Raw genomic sequence first — 21,610 nt, 5'->3', positions numbered from 1 at the left:
AAAACAATTAGTTTTTCTGCCAGAGGGAAAGAAACTGCCTCGGAGAGGACTGCTAAAACCCAGACTTGGTACCATAGTTAAAGTATCAATCTCTCTGTAAGACATGAGTGAGGAAAACTCACAGCATTGTTGGTCCGAGGTTGTGGTTCTGGGTGGGGTGAACAGTGTCCCTGACAAATTTAATGAGAACTCTGGAAATATGAAAGCCATAGAAGGACTAGATGGGTCTCCACTCATCCCCAGTCTGACTGGGAAACTATTCATATGCACATGGAAGGCAGAGGGGGCTGAGTGGAAAAGAAAAACTAAGGAGACCTGAGAATCACATGGACTCTCAATGTGCTCACAAATCCCCACACACGACCCACTGGCAGAGGGTGGAGCCTGAACAGTTTGAGGTGTTTAAACACAACACCTCAAACTATTGGCTAACCCAAGGAGCCCAAATTATTGGCTAACCAAGGAACTATTAAGACACAGTGGTGATCCCTAGGAAGCCAGAATAAAAATAAATAAAAGAGTTAAGGAAAAAAATTGAGCACAGACATCAGCAGCTGCAAACTACAGGAGAGATTCTGCAAACTATGTCTTGGCAAGTTTGGAAAGCAAAACAAATCAGAACCTTCAGGGAAGAAAATTCTGAATCCAAAGTTGTTACAGTGTATAATTTTAAAAATTTTATTTTTCAGTCACAGTTGACATATTACATTGATTTCAGGTATAGAGCATGTGGTTAGACATTTATATAACTTATGAAGTGATCCCCCCAACAAGTCTAGTACCCCCTGACTCCATACACAGTTATTGTAATATTATTGACCATGTTCCCTATGTTGTACTTTACATACCCATGTCTGCCTTTACAACTGGATATTTGTATTTCTTGGTCCCCTCACTTATCCACCAAACCCCCTCCCCAATCCCATCTGGCAATCATTAGTTTCTTCTCTGTATCTATGAGTTTTTCTGTTTTGTTTGTTTATTTTGTTTTAGAGTCCGCACATAAGTGAAATAATATGGTATTTGTTTTTCTGACTTATTTCACTTAGCATAACACCCTCTAAGTCCATCCATGTTGTCACAAATGGTAAGATTTCATTCTTTTTTTTATGGCCGAGTAATATTCTATTGTATGTATATACCACCTATTCTTTATCTATTGATGGACACTTAGGTTGCTTCCATATCTTGGCTATTGTAAATAATGCACAAGGCTGCATATACCTTTTTTAATTTGTGTTTTGAATTACTTCAGATAAATACCCAGAAGTGAAATTTCTGGGTCATATGATAGTTCTATTTTTAATTTTTTGAGGACCTTTCATACTGTTTTCTATAGTGGCTTCATCAACTTATAATCCCACGAGGAGTACACAAGGGTTCCTTTTCTCTACATTCTTGCCAACATTGTTGTTGATTTATTATGATAGCCAATCCGACAGGCATGAGGTGATATCTCATTGTGGTTTTAATTTGCATTTCTCTGATGATTAGTGACATTGAGAATCTTTTCATAAGTCTATTGGCCATCTGTATGTCCTCTTTGGAGAAATGACAATTTAGATCCTCTGCCCATTTTTTAATTAAACTGTTAATTTTTTTGGTGTTAAGTTGTGTAAGTTTCTTATATATTTTGGATATTAACCCCTTATTAGATGTATCATTGGCAAATATCTTCTCCCATTCAGTAGGTTGTATGTTCATTTCGTTTATGCTTTCCTTTACTGTACAAACATTTTTACTTTAATGTAGTCCCATTTGTTTGTTTTTTTCTTTTGTTTCCTTTGCCCAAAGAGACATATCCAAAAAAAATATGACTAAGAGCAATGCCAGAGAGTTTACTGTCTGTGTTTCTTTCTAGGAGTTTTATGGTTTTGGGTCTTACTTTTAAATCTTTAATACATTTTGAGTTTGTTCTTGTACATGGTGTAAGAAAGTGATCTAGTTTTATTTATTTATTTTCGTATCTGCCCAGTTTTCCCAACCATTTGTGGAAGAAACTATCTTTACCCCATTATATATTCTTGCCTCCTTTGTTATATGTTAAGTGAGCATATAGGTGTAGATTTATTTTCTGGGTTCTCTATTCTGTTTCATTGATTTATGTGTCTGTTTTTAGGTCACTACCATGCTGTTTTGATTGCTATTGCCTTGTAGAATAGTTTGATATACCTTCAAATTTGTTCTTCTTTCTTAAGATTGCTGTGGCTATTCGGGGTCTTTGTGGTTCCATACAAATTTTAGGATTATTTGTTCCAGCTCTGTGAAAAATACCATGGACATTTTGATAGGGATTACATTGAATCTGTAGATTGCTTCAGATTCTAAAAGTAGTATGGGCCTTTTACCAATATTAAGTCTTCCTATTCATGAGCATGGTATATTCTTCCATTTGTTTGTATCTTCTTCAGTTTCTTTCTTCAATGTCTTATAATTTTCCAAGTGCAGATCTTTTAACTACTTGGTTAAGTTTATTCCTAGGTATTTTTTTTTGCAAAAATATAAATGCAAAAAATATTTTTTCATGCAATTGTAAATGGGATTGTTTTCTTAATTTCTCTTTCTGATAGTTTGTTATTAGTGTATAGAAATGCAACTAATCTCTGAATATTAATTTTGTATCCTGCTACTTTACTGAATTCATTTATCAGTTCTAACAGTTTTCTGTGTGCACATGTGCGCGCTTGTGTGTGTATGGGTGTGTGAAATCTTTAGTGCTCTTTTTGTATAGTATCATGTCATCTGAAAATAATGACAGCTTTCTTTCTTCTTTTCCAATGAGGATGTCTTTTTTTTTTCTTGTCTGATTGCTATGCCTAGAACTTATAATACTGTGTTAAATAACAATGGCGAAAGCAGACATCCTTGTCTTGATCTTGATCTTAAGAAAAGTGCTTTTAGCTTTTCTCTATTGAATATAAGGTTAGCTGTGGGTTTGTCATAAATGGCCTTTATTATGTTGAGATATGTTACCTCTATTCTCATTTTGCTGAGAGTTTTTATCATAAATGGATGCTGGATTTTGTCAATGCTTTTTCTGCAGCCATTGATATAATCATATGGTTTTTATCCTTCATTTGGTTTATGTGGTGTATCATGTTAATTGACTTGTGGATTTCGAGCAACCTTGCATCCCCAAAACGAATCCAACTTGATCATGGTGAATGATATTTTTAACGTGTTGCTGAATTTGATTTAATAATATTTTGTCGAGGATTTCTGCATTTATGTTCATTAGGGATATTGGACTATAATTTTCTCTTTTGGTAGTATCTTTGTCTGGTTTTGGAATTGGGGTAATGTTGGCCCCACAAAATGAGTTTGGTAGCCTTCCCTCCCAAATGGTTTGGAATGGTTTGAGAAGGTTAGATGTTAATTCTTCTCGGAATGTTTGGTAAAATTCATCTGTGAAGCCATCTTTTCCATGACTTTTGTTTGTTGGAAGTATTTTAATTACCGATTCAATTTTGTTAGCAGTTATTGGTCTGTTCAGATTTTCTGTTTCTTCTTGAGCAGGTCTTGGAAGATTGTACATTACTAGGAATTTATCCATTTCTTCTAGGTTGTCCAACCTGCTGGCATATAATTGTTCATAGTAGTTTCTTATAATCCTTTGTATTTCTGTAGTATCAGTTGTCACTTCTCTTTCATATCTGATTTCATTTATTTGGGCTTTCTTTTTTTCTTGACGAATCTGGCTAAAGGCTTATCAATTTTGTTTATCTTTTTAAAGAATCAGATCTTGGTTTCATTGATATTTTCTATTTTTTCAGACTATTTGTTTCCACTGCGATCTTTATTATTTCCTAACTTCTCACTTTGGGCTTTATTTGTTCTTTTTCTGGCTTTTGTAGTTGTAAGTTTAGGTAGTTTACTTGGGATTTTTCTTGTTTCTTGAGGTAGTCCTTTATTGCTATAAATTCTCTCTTAACACTACTTTGGCTGTGTCCATAGATTTTGGGTCATTGTGTCTTCATTTTCATTTGTGTCAAGGTCTTTTTTTATTTCTTCCTTGATCTCATTGTTAACACAGTCTTTATATTGTAGCATGTTAGCCTCCATGTGTTTGTATGTTTTTTAGTTTGCTTCTTATAATTGATTTCCAGTTTGTTACCATTGTGTTTGGAGAAGATGCTTGATATGATTTCAATCTTCATAAATTTACTAAGACTTGTTTTATGGCCTAATGTGGTCTATTTGGGAAAATGTTCCATGTGCTCTTAAAAAGAATGTATATGCTATTGCTTTGGGGTGAAATGCTCTAACAATTAAATCTATGTGGTCTAATGCATCAATTAAGGCTACTGTTTCCTTGTTGATTTTCTGTCTGGATGATCTATCCATGCATGAAAATGGGGTGTTAAAGTCCCCTACCATGACTGTATTATTGTCGATCTCTCCCTTTATGTTCATCAATATTTGCATTGTTTATTTAGGTGCTCCTATGTTGGGTGCATAGATGTTTATAGAAGACATATCCTCTTGTTGGATTGATCTCTTTATCATTATGAAATGCCTTTCTTTCTCTCTTGTCACAGCCTTTGTTTTAAAATATATTTAAAACATGGATAGATGTCACTTTATAAGGGCTCTTGTCCCAGTGAAATTTTTCCTTCATGTGTATTGTTTGTGGGGCTGGTTAGGTGGTGCTTTGGTAAGCCCAGATCCTTGGTGTATTGGATCTGGAGCTTCCTGAGAGGGTCTCTGGTATGGGCCAAGGTCAGCTGCCACTTTTGCCAGGCTTGGGGCCTCTTGGTAGGAGCTACAAAGCGATATAAATTTGGCTGCCACTTATACTGCACTTGGAGGCACACGGAAGAGGCTGCAATGTGGACTGAGTCCAGCTTCCATTTGTGCTGGACTTGGGATCCTTTTGTGGGCTCCACAAATCAAGCTCAGACCAGCTCCCACTTGTGCGAAGTTTGTGACCACTTAGTTGATGCTAAGTTCCAGCCCAAGACTGGCTACTCCTTGTGCCAGGCTTAGGGCCACCAATGCAATTTGAGACTGCTCACCACTTGTGCTGGTCTTGGGCCACTTAGCAAGAGCTACAAGGCACATGGAGGCTGGCTGCTGCTTAGTTGGAGTTTGTGGACCTTTGAGAGATTTTAGAGAAGTTTGCTGTGTGAACTGAGCCAGGCTGCTGTGTAGAAGAGCCACTGGGACAGGCTCTGGCCAAGTAAGTGAGTTGGGTGGTGTGGGATCACATTGAATGACCAGGGTGGAGCAACCAGTGTTAGCCAGGTTAATGGAGAGCTCAGGTTTGGTGCCTGTCTGTACTGGGCCAGCTGGGTGAAAGGAGAGCTCAACAAAGGAACAAAGGTGCCTGCTGGTGCTTCCTGGCCCCTTACTCTTTGGCCTTTGCCCTGAAGGGAGTCAATTTAGTTCCTTCTTGTATGTTCCTGGCACTTTTTGAGCTGTCCATATGCTGGAGCTTAGAGTGAGTGAGTTTTAAGTGAGTGAGTTTGTGCGCTTGCCCTTTAAGAGCAGTGTATGTTGATTTCCTACAGCTCTTTGTCTCTCTGGGACACAATCCCTGCTAGTTTTTATAGCCAGACATTATGGAGACTCCTCTTCCCATCACTTGTGCCCTAGGCTGAGGTGCTCAGTCTGAGGCTGAGGTCTCATGTTCCTTAGGAGGAACCTCCACAGCCAATGATATCCCTCCCAACTCTTAATTGTCACACTATGGTTGTGGGACCTGCTCGTTCTACATCTCTGCCCATCCTATCCGTCTCCATGTAGCTTCTTCTTTATATCCTTAGTTAGAGGAATTCTGTTCAGCTAGTCTTCAGATGATTCTCAGTGATGCTTTTTTATAATTTAGTTGTAACTTCAATGTGATCATGGGAGGAAATGAGCACAGTTAACCTACTCTACCATCTTGACCAGAAATCCTACAATGTATTATTTAATGTCCAATTTTCAACAACAAAAAATTACAAGCTATGAAAAAAGTAGGAGTGATTCATATTCCAGAAAAAACAAGTCAATATAAAGACACTATGTGTGGGCCCAGGTGTTTGTTTTAGTTGATAAAGATTCAAAAAAGCTATTATAAGTAAGTTCGAATGATTTTTTAAAACTATATTGTAAGAGTTAATTGAAAATGTCATGATAAACAGTGTGGTAAGTAGCTGACTTCCCATTAGAAACAATGAAAGCCAAAGGAAGTAAAATGGCAGATTCAAAGTGCTGAAAGAAAAAACATTCAAAGAAGAATTCTGTATCCAACATAACTATTCTTCAAAAATGAAAGCAAATTAAAGACATTCCCAGATAAGTAAAAACTGAGAAAAAGTTAACACAATTAGCTTTCATAAAATATTAAAGTAAATCCTTCATGCTGAAAGGAAATGATATAAGATGCTAACTATAATCCACAGAAAAAAATAAAGAGCACCAGAAATAAATGTACTGATATATTTTCCCCAGGTATTAATTTATTTTAAAAGTTATATTTTATAAAGCAATAGTTATAATTGTGCTTGGGAATTTTGATTATTTGTATATGCAGTATATGTGATAATATTAGCACAAAAGGGAGAAATGGAATCATATTGAAACAAAGCTACTTTAGTCTACTAAAGTTAAGTTAGTATTAATCTGGGTGGATTTTGATAAACCAAGTAATCCCTAGAGCAACCACTCAGAAAATATCTTTTAAAATATAATTTAAAAATAAAAAGAATAATTAAAATGGTATGCTTAAAACATTTCTTATTAACTAAAAGTAGGCATGGAAGAAAAAATAGAAGATATGAGATATATAGAAACATTTAGCAAAATGATATTTGTAAATTCAACCATGTTAATAATTACATAAAATGCGAAGGAACTAATACTTCAATCAAAAGGCAGAGATTTCCAGACTGGATAAAAAAAGGAGGTCCAGCTATATACTATGTGTAAAAGACACATTTCAGATTTAAAGACACATAAGTCGAAAGTAGAAGAATGGAGAAAGATATACTATGCAAATAGTAATTGTAAGAGAGCCAATTATGTAACTAAACCAGTATCAGAAAATAGACTTTAAAACAATCGGTGTTATTAGGGACAAAAACAGATATTTCATAATGATAAAAGAACTAATATAGCATGAAGACATAATTATGAATGTATATGCATCCAGTCAGAGCCTGAATACACATGAAGCAAAACCTGACAGAATTGAAAGAAGAAATAGACAATTTGACAATCATAGTTATTGATTTCAATATCCCACACTAAATGACTGATAGGCAGAAAATCAGTAAAAATATAGAAGACTTGAAAACACTGTCAGCCAACTTGACTTGTGATTTATTTAAAAATTCCATACCAATGACAGCAAGACACATTCTTTCCAAACACACATGAAACGTTCTTGAGTGTAGATCATATGGTAAGTCATAAAACAAGTCAAATATGTTAAAAAAAAACATGAAATCTAACCAAGTATGTTCTCTGAGAACAATGGAATTAAAATTAAATTAACAATAGAAATACATTTGGGAATTCAATAAATACTTAAAAATTAAACAACACATTTTAATGAAATCACAATGAGAATTAGATAATATCTTGAACCAAATGAAAGCAAAAAGACAATATACCAAAACTTGTAATATACATAGAAAGCTGTGCTTAGAGGGTAGTCTACATCTTTAAATACTTATATTGGAAGAAGAAAAGTACTAAAACATTCTAAAATCCCACTTAGGAAACCAGAAAAAAAAAGCCATTAAACTCAATGCAATTAGGAAAAAAGAAATAATAAATATTAAAGTGGGAATCAATGAAATATGAAACCTAAACTAGAAAAATCAATAACCAAAAGTTGACTCTTTGAAAAGACAACTCATATCGATGAGCCTTTAGTTACCAAGGCCAAGATAAAAAGAGAGAAGACACAATTACCAGAAGCAGGAGAAAAAGAGGACACATTGAACAACTGTGTGTCGTTAAATTAGATACCTCATCTTAACTCAACAAGAAATGAATATTTGAATAGACCTATTAGGAACAAAAATTAATAATAATGAGCTGATAGATAAATGATATAGATAGATGATGGATAGATAGATAGATATCCTTCCACCAAGGAAGGCCTAGTCCTGGATGGCTTTACTAGTGAGTTCTATCAAATATTTAAGGAAGAAATTATACTAATACTACAAAACCCAGTATTACCCTACTACTAAAGCCAGACAAAATAACAAGAAAGATAGCCAATGTCACTCACAAATGTAGATCCAAAAATCTAGCAAACTGACCCCAGAAAACTATAAAAAGGATTATATGCAATGGCCAAGAGGAATTAATCATAGAAATGCAAGGTTCATTTAACATCCCAAAATGAATAAATGTAATATATATTATTAATAAAATAGAAGTCAAAAGCCACATGAACATCTCATAGATACATAACAAGCATTTGAAAAAAATCTCACTCCTATTCATGACTCTCAAAGACTCAACAAACTGGGAACAAAAGGAACCCTTAGTCTATTAAAGGGAATCTACAAAAATCCCACATCTAACACCATTCTTACTGATGAAAAGACTAAATGTTTTCCCCCTCAAGACCTGGAACAAGGCAAAGATATTCACTTTTACCATGTCTATTTAACACTGCACTGGAGACTATAGCTAGTACAATGAGACAAGAAAGAGAAAGGGAATTAGACTGAAAAATAAAAGCAAATTATTTTTGTTCACAGACAATATAACATTGTATGTAGAAAGTCATAATAAATCTATGAAAAAAGAAAAAATATTAAAACTAGATTGCAGAATATGAGATAAAAATACAAAAATCAAGTGTATTTCAATATACCAGCAATGAACAATTAAAAAGGAAATTACTAAAATAATTCCATTCACAATAGGTTAAAAAAGAATAAAATATTTAGGAATACATTTAATAAGATATACAAGATCTAGACAATCAAAAAATGTAAAATATTGCTAAGGTTAAGATGACCTAAATAAATGAAGACCCATTCAATGTTTATGGATTAAAAGACTCAATATTGTTTGGATGTCAATATTTCTCAATTCATTTACAGATTCAATGTCATCCCTATCAAAATCTAGGTAGGTAAGCAAAATAGCACAAGGCAGACTTAAGCTTTCGTTACCCACAGAAACATTGAAAAACAATCAGAAAGTATCAAAACCAACTTTGTCAGAACTCTGGAAAAACAGTCAAAGGTTCATAGCAACCAAACAAACACTGACTCAAAAAAATGGCCTATTCAACAACGTGATAGAAAAGCTTTGTGGCATTTTGACTTGTCCTTTCCCTTCCCTCTCTCAAGTGCAGTGGCAGCCTTGAAGAGGGAAGCCCATGTACCCAGTATGGGACCCTAGTTCCAGAGGAACAAAGTAGACCTTATTTGCAAATTATTGTATGTTGGCCCTAATCTACCTGAGGGCTACCAGAAGAATTAATACAAGCCACTCATCTTTGTTTCACCTAGTTCAGAATTCAGGCTGGATAAGTGATGGGCACTTCTCAAAAACTTTTCAAGCCAAGTTAGCAATGTACAGAAGTCCAGGGCAAATAATTATTGTCACAACATACAACAGATTGCTTAAGGCCTAGGAGAATAACTGAGGATAATTATTTTGGGGAAAATTAGGACATTCAAAAACACCCAGAGAATTGAATTGAGAGAATTGAAAAGGTCACATACATGCTCAAAGTAAGACAGATGCTCAGAAAAGACATGAGAAAACCCCTAAGGTTTCACCTTGGGCTTCTCCTTAGGTTCAGTGCAAGCCTTTCTAAGTTCTGAGGAAGTGCCATGACACAGAGCCAGTCTGCAAAGATCAGGAGAAGAGGTTTTCTTGTTTCGTTTGTTTGTTTTTGTTTTTAGCTCTGTCATTCAAGAAAATATCTGTCAAATAAAATAAAATAAAATAAATAAAATAAAATAAATAAAATGTAGCTGAACTAAATCTAAGGAACAGAGACTTCAGTAATCACAAATGACAAGGAATATAGCCTTTGTAAAATAGTTTAGTAAAATCATTAAACAGACTACTACAGCTTTCAACAATTAAAAAAAAAACCCTGGGGAGGGAGGGAATTTGATTTTCAGAATTATCACGTTATAACATTCAAAACTCAACCATACATAATACTCATTATTATACTCAAAAATACAAAACTTAGTATTCTGGTTTTCAACAGCAACAAAAATCATTTGGCATACAAGGAAAGAGAAAAGCATGGCTTATTTGAGGAAACAAAATAAATTGGTAAAAAGTGTCCCTGAGGACTTTACAACTGTTTTAAATATTCTTAAAGAGCCAAAGGAAAACATGGACAAAGAATTAAAGTAAATTAGGAAAATAATACATGAACGAAATGAGACTGTCAATAATCAGACATTATCAAAACGAATAAATCAGAAAATTTGGCACAGAAAAGTCTAATAATTGAAATGGAAACTTTGTTAGAAGGGAAAAACAGCATATCTTATCAGGCAGAAGAGAGAATCAGTTTTATAATAGGACAATTGAAAATACAAATCTAAAGAACATAAAGAAAAAAAGAAAAAGTGAATAGAGGCTACTGGACATATTAAATGAATCACCATATGTATTATGGGAGTCCTCGGTGGAGAAGAAAGAAAGGGTCAGAAAAAATATTTCAAGAAATAATGGTCCCAAACTTCCTAATTTGGTAAAATATATGAATTTACTCCTCCAAGAAGTTCAACAAACTTCCATTAGAATTAACTCAAAGAGAGTACTCGTCGAGACTCGTTATAATCAAATTGTAGAAAACTAAAAGCAATTAGAGAATTTTGAATGCAGCAATAAGTGATTTGTCATGTATAAGGGATCCCCAATAAGATCAATAGATGATTCAATAAAAACTATGGTGGTCAGCAAAAAAAAAAAAAAAACTATGGTGATCAGAAGACAGTTGAGTGACATGCTGAAAGTGCAGAAAGAAAAAAAAGCTGTCTACTGAGTTCTAGATTTGGCAACAATGTCCTTCAAAAATGAAAAATTAGACATTTTCAGATAAACAAGAGCTGAATGTTTGTTACTATTAGATCTGCCTTGAAAGAAATGCTAATGGGAGCTCTTCAGGTTAAAATGAAAGTACACAAGACAGTAACTTAAAGCTGTATGAAGAACTAAAGAACTCTGGTAAAGGTAAATACATGGGCAAATATAAAAACTTTTATCATCTTTTTGGTTTATAATCTATATTCTCTAAAATGTAAAAGACAAATGCATAAAATAATTCTACATATATGTTTGGAACACACAATGTACAAAGATTTTAGTTTGTAGTTTTGTGTGCTTTTAGAGTTAAGCTGGTATCAGTTCAAACTAGACTGTTGTAAATATAGGATGTTAAATGTAATCCCCATGGTAACAACAAAGGAGGTATCTAAATATATATATATATATATATATATATATATATATATATATACACACACACACACACACACACACACACACACACAAGAAAGTGTGAAGGAGATTAGAACAAAAGATAAATAAACACAAAAGAAATCTGTATTGGAGGAAATAAGGTATAAAAAGTTTTAAGACTTACAGAAAATAGCAAAATGATGGAAGTAAATTCTTCCTATAATTACTTTAAATGCAAATAGGTTAAACTCTCCAATCAAATCTCAGAGATTGACAAAATTGAAGTGTCCATCAATGGATGAACAGATAAAAAATATGACATGTCTATATAATGGAACATTATTTAGTCATAAAAAGGAGTGAAATACTGATACGTGCTACAACCTCGTTGAACTCTGAAAACATTATGCCAGGTGAAATAAGCCAGACACAAAAATGACAAATAATTTTTGATTCCACTTATATGAAATATCTAGAACAGGCAAATTCGTACTGATGTGAGGTAGAAGAGTGATTACCAGGGCTGGAGGTTTGGGGGAAGAATGTTATTGCCTAGTGGTTACAGAATTTCTGTTGGCATGATAAACACATTTTGGGGACAGTGATGATGATTGTACAAGATTATGAATGTAATTGATGCCACTGAATTATATACTTAAAATATTTAAAATGGCAAAGTATATATCTAGATTTTGATATAGGTACACTCTCTACAATAAAAAAAAAAATCTCAGCAGGCTTTAATAGAAATTGAAAACCTGACCATGGACAGCTGACCCTTCTCAACTGTTCCATAAGATATAAGTAAACCTCCATCTTGTTTGAGCCACTGTATTTTGGGTTACTTTGTTATAATAGCTTAGCCTTTAACTAGTATGGTTAGAAAATAAATAATACAAACAATCCAATAATAGAAGATTTAAACAGTAAATTTAACAACTGAAATCCCAAATGGCCAATAAATACATGAAAAAATGCCAAAACTTTCTAGTAATTAGAGGACTACAAATTAAAATGATAAGATATCATTTTATATACATCAAATTGGCAAAATTAAACAGCATACCAGCACCTAGTGTTAATAGTAAGGCATGATGGTAATATTCATGCCTGCTGATTTGAATATAAATTAGTGATACAAATTAGTAATACAAATTAGTGAGCTTTGAAGACTAATTTAAAAACTTAGTCAATCCATATATGCTAGTTTTGTACAATCTAAAAATTCTACTCCTAGATATGTAATCTATGCAGAAATTCTCAGGTTTGGAGGTAAGGAAGTCATGTTAGGGAATGTTTGCAAATGTGCACTGGTGTATCTGGGTTGTAACAGTAACTGGAATTTAATGGTGGGGACCTGGGATACTAAATGATTTAAAAATCTATGAATGTCCCACTCAATTGTGAATTACCCTGTTTATTATACTCCCTAGAAAGCCACTGCATTAAAGATACCCCACAGATGGAAATAAAGAGGAGCATTTATGAATGTTCACTGAAGCATAATATATAACGGCAAAAAGAAAGCAACCCAACCTCCTTCAATAATAGTAGGTAAATAGTGATGGATTCACACAATGCACCATTCATATAGCACTTAAGATGCATTAACTAGAACTATGCAAATCCATCTCAGAAACATAATTCTGAGTGAAATATGACTTAAATAATTTTAAATATATGCAAAATAATACTATATTTTATGGGTCATTTCTAAGCAGAAATATATGAAAGCATACATAGAAATATTAAATATCATATTCAAGACAGTGGAATAAGAAATTAAGAAAGCAGAAAAGAATTTGGGAAGGGTAAACAGGTTATTCAAACACATCTCTAATATGTCATGTAACCAAAGGAGTCCTTGGGGGACAATTGATCATCATAAATTCATTCATCAAACAAGAACAAAAGATTAAAGATACATGACTCAAACTTTCAATTCAAAAAGTTAAAAAGGTTGGCTTAGCAAACTCAAGGACGTAGAAAAATAAATGAATGAGTAGATGGCTATCTGGACAAACAGCAAAGCAACCAACCCATGAAATACTACCTACCACCGTGTCCCCCACATACATATACAATCTCTAGCAGGTAGCCTTATGAAAAGACAATAAAATAGGCAAATTTTGGCAACTATGATCATGAATAAAGAGAGATCAGAAAAAATAAGATGAGAATATATGAATTACAATATTACACAATACTGTTATATTAAATATTTGGAATGCAAAAGATAACTTTCTAGAAAAACAATTCATAAAAATTGGCCTAAGAATAAAAATTTTTTAGTGTAATAAACCAGTAACTATAATAGAAATTAAAGATAGGAATAATCATTTATACCCACAAAACATACCAGAATCACAGTATTTTATGGGAAAATGATATCATATCTTCAAGGGGTAGCTAATTTTCACTTTCTAGGAACTATGCCAGAGAAGAGAACTCATTATACGAAGACATAGAGTATACTAATGCCAAAAAAGTTTAGGTCGGCTAGGAAAATTCTACATCCATTTTATTTATGATCGCGGATAAAAAAAAAAACTAAAAAGTTTAAATGCTTCTTTATTAAATCATAGAATTTAAATTTTTATTTAGAATTATATACTCTAAGTACCTCACACCTGTAGAATCATACAGTATTTGTCTTTTTGTAATTGGCTTATTGCACTTACCACAAGGTCCTCAAAGTTCATTCTTGTCATAGCATGTTACAGAACTTCCTTCCTTTTGAAGGCTGAATACTATTCCATTGTATGTATATACCATATTCTGGTAATCCATTCAGTAGTCAGTAGACACTTGATTTGCTTCCATGTTTTAGCTATTATGATTAATACTGCTATGAACATAGTTATACAAATATCTCTTCAAGGCCTTGCTTTCAAATCTTTTGGGTAGATACCCAGAAGTGGAATTGCTGGGTCAAATGGTAATTCTATCCTTAATTTTTTGAGGAACCTCCATTCTTTTTTCCACAGTGACTGTGCCATTTTACATTCCCACCAACAGTGCACAAAGATTTCAATTTCTCCATATCCTAACATTTGTTGTTTTCCATTTTTTGATAGTAACCATGCTAATTAGTCCGAAGTGCTATCTTATAGCATTAATTTGCCTTTTCCCTAATGATTGGTAACGATGCGCATCTTTTTATGTGCTTATTGGCTATTTGTATCTCCTATTTGGAGAAATATCTGTTCAAGTCTTTTGCCAATTTTTGAGTTGAGTTGTTTTTTTGTTGTTGAGTTATAGGAGTTCTCTCTATATATTCTGAATATTAATTTCTTATCAGATATATAATTTGCAAATGTTTTCTCCCACTCTGTGGGGGGCCTTTTCACTTAGTGAATAGTGTCTTTTGATGCACAAAATTTTAAAATTTTCATGAAGTCTAATTTGCCTATTTTTTCATTTTTTTCCTGTGCCTTTGGTGTCATAATAAGGAAATCATTGCGAAGTCCAATGTTGTAAAGCTTCTGTTCTATGTTTTCTTCTAAGAGTTTTGCTTTAGGTCTTACATTTACGTCCTCAATCCATTTTGAATTAGTTTTTAAATATGGTGTTAAGTAAGGGTCCAACTTCATTCTTTTGCATGTGGATATCCAATTTTCCAACACAATTTGTTGAAAAGACCGTCTTCCCCATAGAGTGGCCTTGGTACCTTTGTCAAAAATGACTTGACTGTATATGCGAGAGTTTATTTCTGGGGTCTCTGTTCTATTTAATTGGTTTATATGTCTGTCTCTATGCTAATATTACACTGTTTTCATGACCGTAGCTTGTAGTATGTTTTTAATAATGATGTGTGAGTTCTCCAGTTTTGTTCTTCTTTTTCAAGATGTTTCACCCATTCAGGGTCCCTTGAGATTCCACATGAGTTTTAGAATGTATTTTTCTATTCCTGCAAAACACCTCATTAGAGTTTTGATGAGAATGCATTTAATTTGTAAATGCTTGGGTAATATTGACATTTTAACAATATCAAGTCTTTCAATCCATGAACATGGGATGCGTTTCCATTCATTTATGTCTTCTTTAATTTCTTTCAGCAATGTTTTGTAGTTTTCATTGTACAAGTCTTTTACCTCCTTGGTTAATTCTTAAGTACAGTTGACCCTTGAAGAACAGAGGTTTCATCTGCATGGGTCCACTCATAAACAGATTTATTTCAAAAGACATACAGCTGGTCTTATATACTCCTGGGTTTCACATCCAACTGCAGATCAAAAATAGTATTTTGAATCTGTGGTTGGGAATTTGCAAATAAGGCAAACAAACCATATGCATTGTTCTACATCATTTTATATAAGAGACTTGAGCATCCATGTGTTTTGGTATTCATGGGGCATCCCAGAGCCAACCATACAATGAATGACTGTACTTAAGTTTTGAAGGAGTCAAAAGTAATATATGTATTTTCAACTGTGTGGGGGTCAGTGTCCCTAACCCCCACGTAGTTCAAGGGTCAACTGTGTTTCTTCTTTTTGATGCTATTATAAATGGAATTGTTTTTGTAATTTTCTTTTCAAATTTTTCAGCATGTGTAGAAATGCAACTAATTTTTGCGTTGGCTTTGTATCCTGCTTTTTTGCTGAATTCATATTTAGTTTTAACAGCTGTTTTGAGGAGTCTTTATATGTATGTGTGTGTGTGTGTATAATCATATCATCTGCAAACAAAGGTAATTTTACTTCTTCCTTTCCAATGTGGATTACTTTTATTTGTTTTTCTTGCCTAATGGTTCACACTAGGACCTCTAGTATTATGTTGAATAGTTGTGGTAAAAGCAGGCATCCTTGCCACATCCCGTAAAGAAAAAGCTTTTGGTCTTCCACCATTGAGTATTATGTTTGCTGTGGGTTTTTCATATATGTCTTTCATTACATTGAGATAGTTTCTTTCTATTCATATTTTGTTCAGTGCCTTTTTTTTTTTTATCATGAAAGGGTATTGAATTTTGTCACATGCTTTTTCTGCATCAACTATGATGAACATGTGGTTTTTACCCTTCATTTTGTTAATGTGGTGTATTACATTGATCAGTTTTCATATGTTGTACCATCCTTTCATTCCAGGAATAAAACCTACTTGGTCATGGTGTATAATCTTTTTAACATGTTGCTGAATTTGTTTGCTAACATTTTGTTGAAGATTTTTGCATTAATATTCATAAAAGATATTGATCTTCAGTTTTCTTTTCTTTTAGTTTATTTGTCTGGCTTTGGTTTCAAGGCTATGCTCACCTCATAGAATGATTAGCAAGTGTTTCCCCCTCTTCAATTTTGGAAAAATTTGAGAAGAATTGGGATTAGTTCCTTTTTAAATGTTCAGTAGAATTCACCAGTGAAGTCTGGAGCTTTTCTTTGTTGAAAGAGTTTTGATTACTGACTCAGTCTCCTTACTAGTTACAGGTCTGTTCAGATTATCTATTTCTTTATGATTTAGTTTCGATAAGCTTTTGTGTCTAGGAATTTGTCCATTTCATCTAGGTTATCCGACTTGTTTAAGTAAAATGTTCATAGTCCTCTCTATAATCATTTTTTATTGCTGAGGAATTGGTAATGATGTCCCAACTTTCATTTCTGATTTTAGTAATCTGAGTTTTCTCTTTTTTAATTAGTCCATCTAGCTCAAGTTTTATCAATTCTGTTGATATTTTTGAATCAATCTTTGGTTTCATTATTTTCTCTATTGTTTTCCTATTCTTTAATTTATTATCTTCATTATTTGTTTCCTTCTGCTAACTTTGGGTTTAGTTTATTCTTTTTTTTCTAACTTCTTGAGTTGTAAAGTTAGATTGGTTGCTTATTTGAGATCTTTCTTGTTTTTTAATGTAAGCATTTATAGTTATAAATTTCCCCTTTAGCACCACTTTTCCTGAGTCCCGTAAGTTTTGGTATGTTGTATTTTCATTTTTGTTCATCTTAAGGATTTTCCTATTTCTATTGTGGTATATTTTTTCAATACATTGTTTGTTCAAAAGCGTGTTGTTTTGTTTCCACAATTCTGTGAATTTTCCAGCTTTATGTTATTGATTTCTAACTTCATCCTGTTGTGGTCAGAAAAGATGCTTTGTATAATATCTATCTTTAAAAATCTATTGACTTAATTTATAGCCTACCAAAGTCTATCCTGGAAAATGCCTCATGGACACTTGAGAAAATATGTATACTGTTTTTGGGTGAAGTGTTCTGTATATGTCTGTTATATCAAGCTGATTTATGATATTGTTTAAATCCTTGATCCTTACATATCTTCTGTCTGGTTGTTCTATTCATTATTGTGAACAGATTACTTTCATAGAACTATTTTTGTAGAACTATAAATTCCAATTATTTTGTAGAACTATCTCTCCAATTCTGTAAGGTTTTGTGTCACATCTTCTTTATGCATTGAACCTTTTATTATTATATAACGTCCTTCTTTATCTCTTGTAATCTTTTTTGATGTAAAGTCTATTTTGTCTAATATCAGTATTGCCACTCCTGCTCTCTTTTGGTTCCTATTTGCATGGACTATATTTTCCATCCTTTCACTTTCAACCTTTTTGCCTCTTTGGATCTCAAGTCAGTCTCTTATATACAGCTTATAGTTGGTTGTGTATTTTTATCCACTCTGTTTTTTAATTAGTTCAATCCATTTGCATTTAAAGTCATTACTGGCAAGGAGAGACTTATGTCATTGTATATTTTTTTGTTTTCTAAATCTCCTATAGCTTTTTCGTCCCTCATTTCTAGCATTCATGTCTTCTGTTGTGGTTAGTTGATTTTTTGGTAGTGAAATGTCTAAGTTCTCTCTTAATTTCCTTTTGTGTAGATTCTATAGCAATCTTTTTGTGGCTATCATTGGGTATTACATTTAACATCTTAAACTTATAACATTCTAATTTGAATTTATATCAACTTCAATAACATTTTTAAAAATTTTAAGTAAACCAGATTTTAAACTTTCTTAAATTAGTGTAAGATAGCAATCTAAAATCTCTAGACCAGGCTACAAACATCAAACCATCAAAAGTGTTTCCTTTAAAATTAAAAAAAGAAAAGGAGACCTAGCATCATTTTTACTGGAGGTTCCAGCTATTGCAGTAAAACAATAAAAAGAAATAAAAAATAAAATATAGGAAAGGAAATGATGAAACAACTTTTATTTCAAAAAATGTGATTTTTAAAATTTAGAACAGTCAAATAATCAATTGACAAGCTAGTAAACATTAGTTCTAAAAAGGAGCCCTTGCTGGAAACAAGGTCAAACAAAAATCATCAGCTATGACTGATTAGCTAATGCAATTTTAAACAATCTTTTAAATAGCCATAAAAATTCTAAAGTACCCAGGGAGAAACCTAGAAAGAAAATACAATGCTTTTATGGAGAAAATGATAATAACATACAGGCTTTTTAATAGGCTAAAAAAGATTATTTCTAAGTCAAATTTAAAAATCTTAAGCAAAACTTTACTTTGACACTTATGGTCTCTATATACTAAATATTGATTCCATGCTCAAAGTAGATGTAACTACTTCTTTCTATACAACAAAGCCAGCCAGGGATAAAACAAAATTTCACACTCAGAAATAGATAGCGATTGATGGGTTGGGATTTCAGTCCCCAGATACCTGAAATCCTGTAACTGACAGAACATTTTCTTTCCTGTAGTGCCTGCCAGAAAGCCACCATCCCTTCTACAAGCTCCAGTAAAGGGAATGACCCTCCACCTTGTCCTCTTACCTTTTTGGGAGATGAGTCCCCATCCCGTAGCCCAGCAGGAAACGTTCTGAAGATTCACATTTGGAGGTGCGATGCAAACGGGGAGTACAGAGTCAGAAAATACAATTGGGCTTTTCAGCTGTACTAGAGCGATGTCACCTCCAACAGGGTGATACAATTCGAACGTATGATGCAGGACTACCTTATTCACCTCAAACCACTGGGTGTGATTGCCTGCAACCCTGAGATCCACAAGGCCCACGTACATATCAAACGCCTCACTGTCCTTGTCCCTGTGGGGATAGAGAACAAAGCCACAATAGCTCGAACACCTTGCACCTGGGGAGAAGAGCCATCAGTTCACAGATACAGAGAGGCCTGGAGCATGGCAGCCTGGTATCCAGGCTATCAGCCAGGATGTTGAAAAGCAATCGCCTGCAGCACAGTAGGTACCTGGTTGTCTGGCAGAACTGCTCCAAAAGAAGCTCTAACCTGGGCCCATGGAGGATCTGGGGAACCATCAGGACCTACTGGCTACCAACAGCTGGGAATTGTGAGCTTTGTCAGATGTACAGTGGACTGCCCACTCTCTCCTCAGCTGTCATTCTATGATGTGTCTCCTCATCTCACATCCTATGATTTGGCCCCACACCTATCATCAAGAGCAGATGGCCCTAGGGATCCTTCAGCCCAATGCCAAGAGGAGCTATAGAAGATGGAGCTGCATGCTGGGACCCATTCTCTCTCCAATTTCGAGTAGTTCTAGTCAGAGGTATCCTGCATGGTCAGCCTCAGGGATCCTGATCTCTGCCAGAACATCATCTAGCACCACCCACTCACCTGCCGAAGCAGTGGGCCGCGGATAGGATCCAGTACTCATTGATGATGGACCCACCACAGACATGAAAGCCCGCATAGTGCACGCTGACCTGCCACGGCCACTTTTTCTCAGGGGCATCTACACCCCCTGCAACCTTCCACTGCATGTGACGCTGGCCACAAGCTGAGAGGAGAGAAACAGACTGTATGAGTAGCAGCCATGCAGGGCAGGTTGGTTCACAAGGAGTTGGAAAATCTGGTGGGGACAAGAAGGGGTGAACAGTGACAAGGAGGGGCAGGGAGTGTAAAGAAGGGTAGGGGAGGACAGCAGAGGGGTGAGGAGGGAAGAGAAGGCAGGGAAAGGGTTTCCCACATGGAGATGGGGGTTGGAGGGAGGAAGCCCTGGACTGCCGCCGCGACCACTGCCAGCCCATGCGGGAGGGGTCGTACCCACGTTATGGCTCAAAGCAACCATCTGCCTCTCAGGGGGACTGTGAGCTATAGCTATACTCTGAACCAGGGGCAGAAGGAGCAGGAGGAGGCTCGAGGCCATGCGCCATGAAGCTCCAGGCCCAGCACGAGGGCAGGAGAACGGGACGGCCATGAGGAGCCTGCGAGACTCAAGACGGCACCCACGTGACGGCGCTAAAGTGCAACGGCTACTGGGCATGCGATGCGTGACGGTGCTAAAGTGCGACGGCACTAAGGCACTCAGCACATGACAGCACCAACGCGACGGTATCTCGCACATGATGGAACTCTGAACACTTGGTTTTGCCTCTGCCTTTCATACATCTGATGATGTCTCCCTGCCCATCTATCTGGACACGTGAGGACACTCCTGGAGCAGGTAACCGGCTCACTCATTCTGCAGCATGGAGGTGGCTGTGGTAATGGTCTCCAGTGGTCTCACTCGCTGGATGGCTGGTGGTCAGTGGTCTCACTCCTGGATCAGCTGGCTGGCTCTTGACTGATACAGCAGGGATCATTTCACCCTGTGTCTCCCAATATCCAGCCTGCAAGTTGAGGTTGGGTCATATATCATAGTCGCAGCATTTTGGAAATGTGCAAGCACTTTTCTTGCTTCATCTTGATCATATTTACTAATGTGACATTGAACAAAACGAGTTATATGACCATCAGAGAAAAGAAAATTTGGCAAAATGCACTATACCACTTAAGCCCCATGAAAACTTCAGAGCTTGCCGTTGTGACAATATGTACACAAATGAACAGCACTGTGTTCCAGTAAAACTTTATTTACAGACACTGAAATTCGAATTTCAATTTTTACATCTCATGAAATATTTTTTTGTTTCCCTCCAAACATTAAAAAAAAAATGTAAAAACTATTCTTAATTCGTGAGTTGTACAGAAACAAGTAGTTTGCCAGCCTCTGCTCTAGGCGTTTCATTCATTCACACACACACACACACACACACACACGCACGCACACACACACACACACATATATTTAAATAGATTTGATTTTTTATAGAATTTTTCGTTTCACAGCAAAACGAATTAGAAGGTACAAAGGTGGATAATGGGGGAGGCTATGCACATGTGGGAAATCCCAGTACCTTACATTTCTTGATATTAATCCCTTGTCTCTTACAGATGGTACCTAATTTATCACAGTTTGACTTAACAAGTTTTTGGCTTTACTGTGGTGTGAAAGCGATAC

At 35.0% G+C, this 21,610-nt stretch overlaps 1 protein-coding gene across 1 annotated transcript in view; it reads right to left on the bottom strand.

Annotated features, from left to right (window-relative positions):
• Positions 1-20,476, bottom strand: part of PRSS38 (serine protease 38) — a 32,000-nt gene extending 11,524 nt beyond the window's left edge. Inside the window, exons 1-3 of the mRNA XM_016142498.2 lie at positions 20,374-20,476; positions 19,945-20,107; positions 19,126-19,397 (exon numbers count right to left, since the gene is read on the bottom strand). Coding sequence (XP_015997984.2) covers positions 19,126-19,397; positions 19,945-20,107; positions 20,374-20,476 — 538 coding nt within the window. The remainder of the gene's footprint in view (positions 1-19,125; positions 19,398-19,944; positions 20,108-20,373) is intronic.
• Positions 20,477-21,610: the final 1,134 nt, after the last annotated feature.

This window comes from Rousettus aegyptiacus, unplaced genomic scaffold (assembly GCF_014176215.1).
Source record: "Rousettus aegyptiacus isolate mRouAeg1 unplaced genomic scaffold, mRouAeg1.p scaffold_m13_p_7, whole genome shotgun sequence".
Taxonomy (NCBI): Eukaryota; Metazoa; Chordata; class Mammalia; order Chiroptera; family Pteropodidae; genus Rousettus; species Rousettus aegyptiacus.
This window is presented reverse-complemented; position numbering and strand designations above follow the sequence as displayed.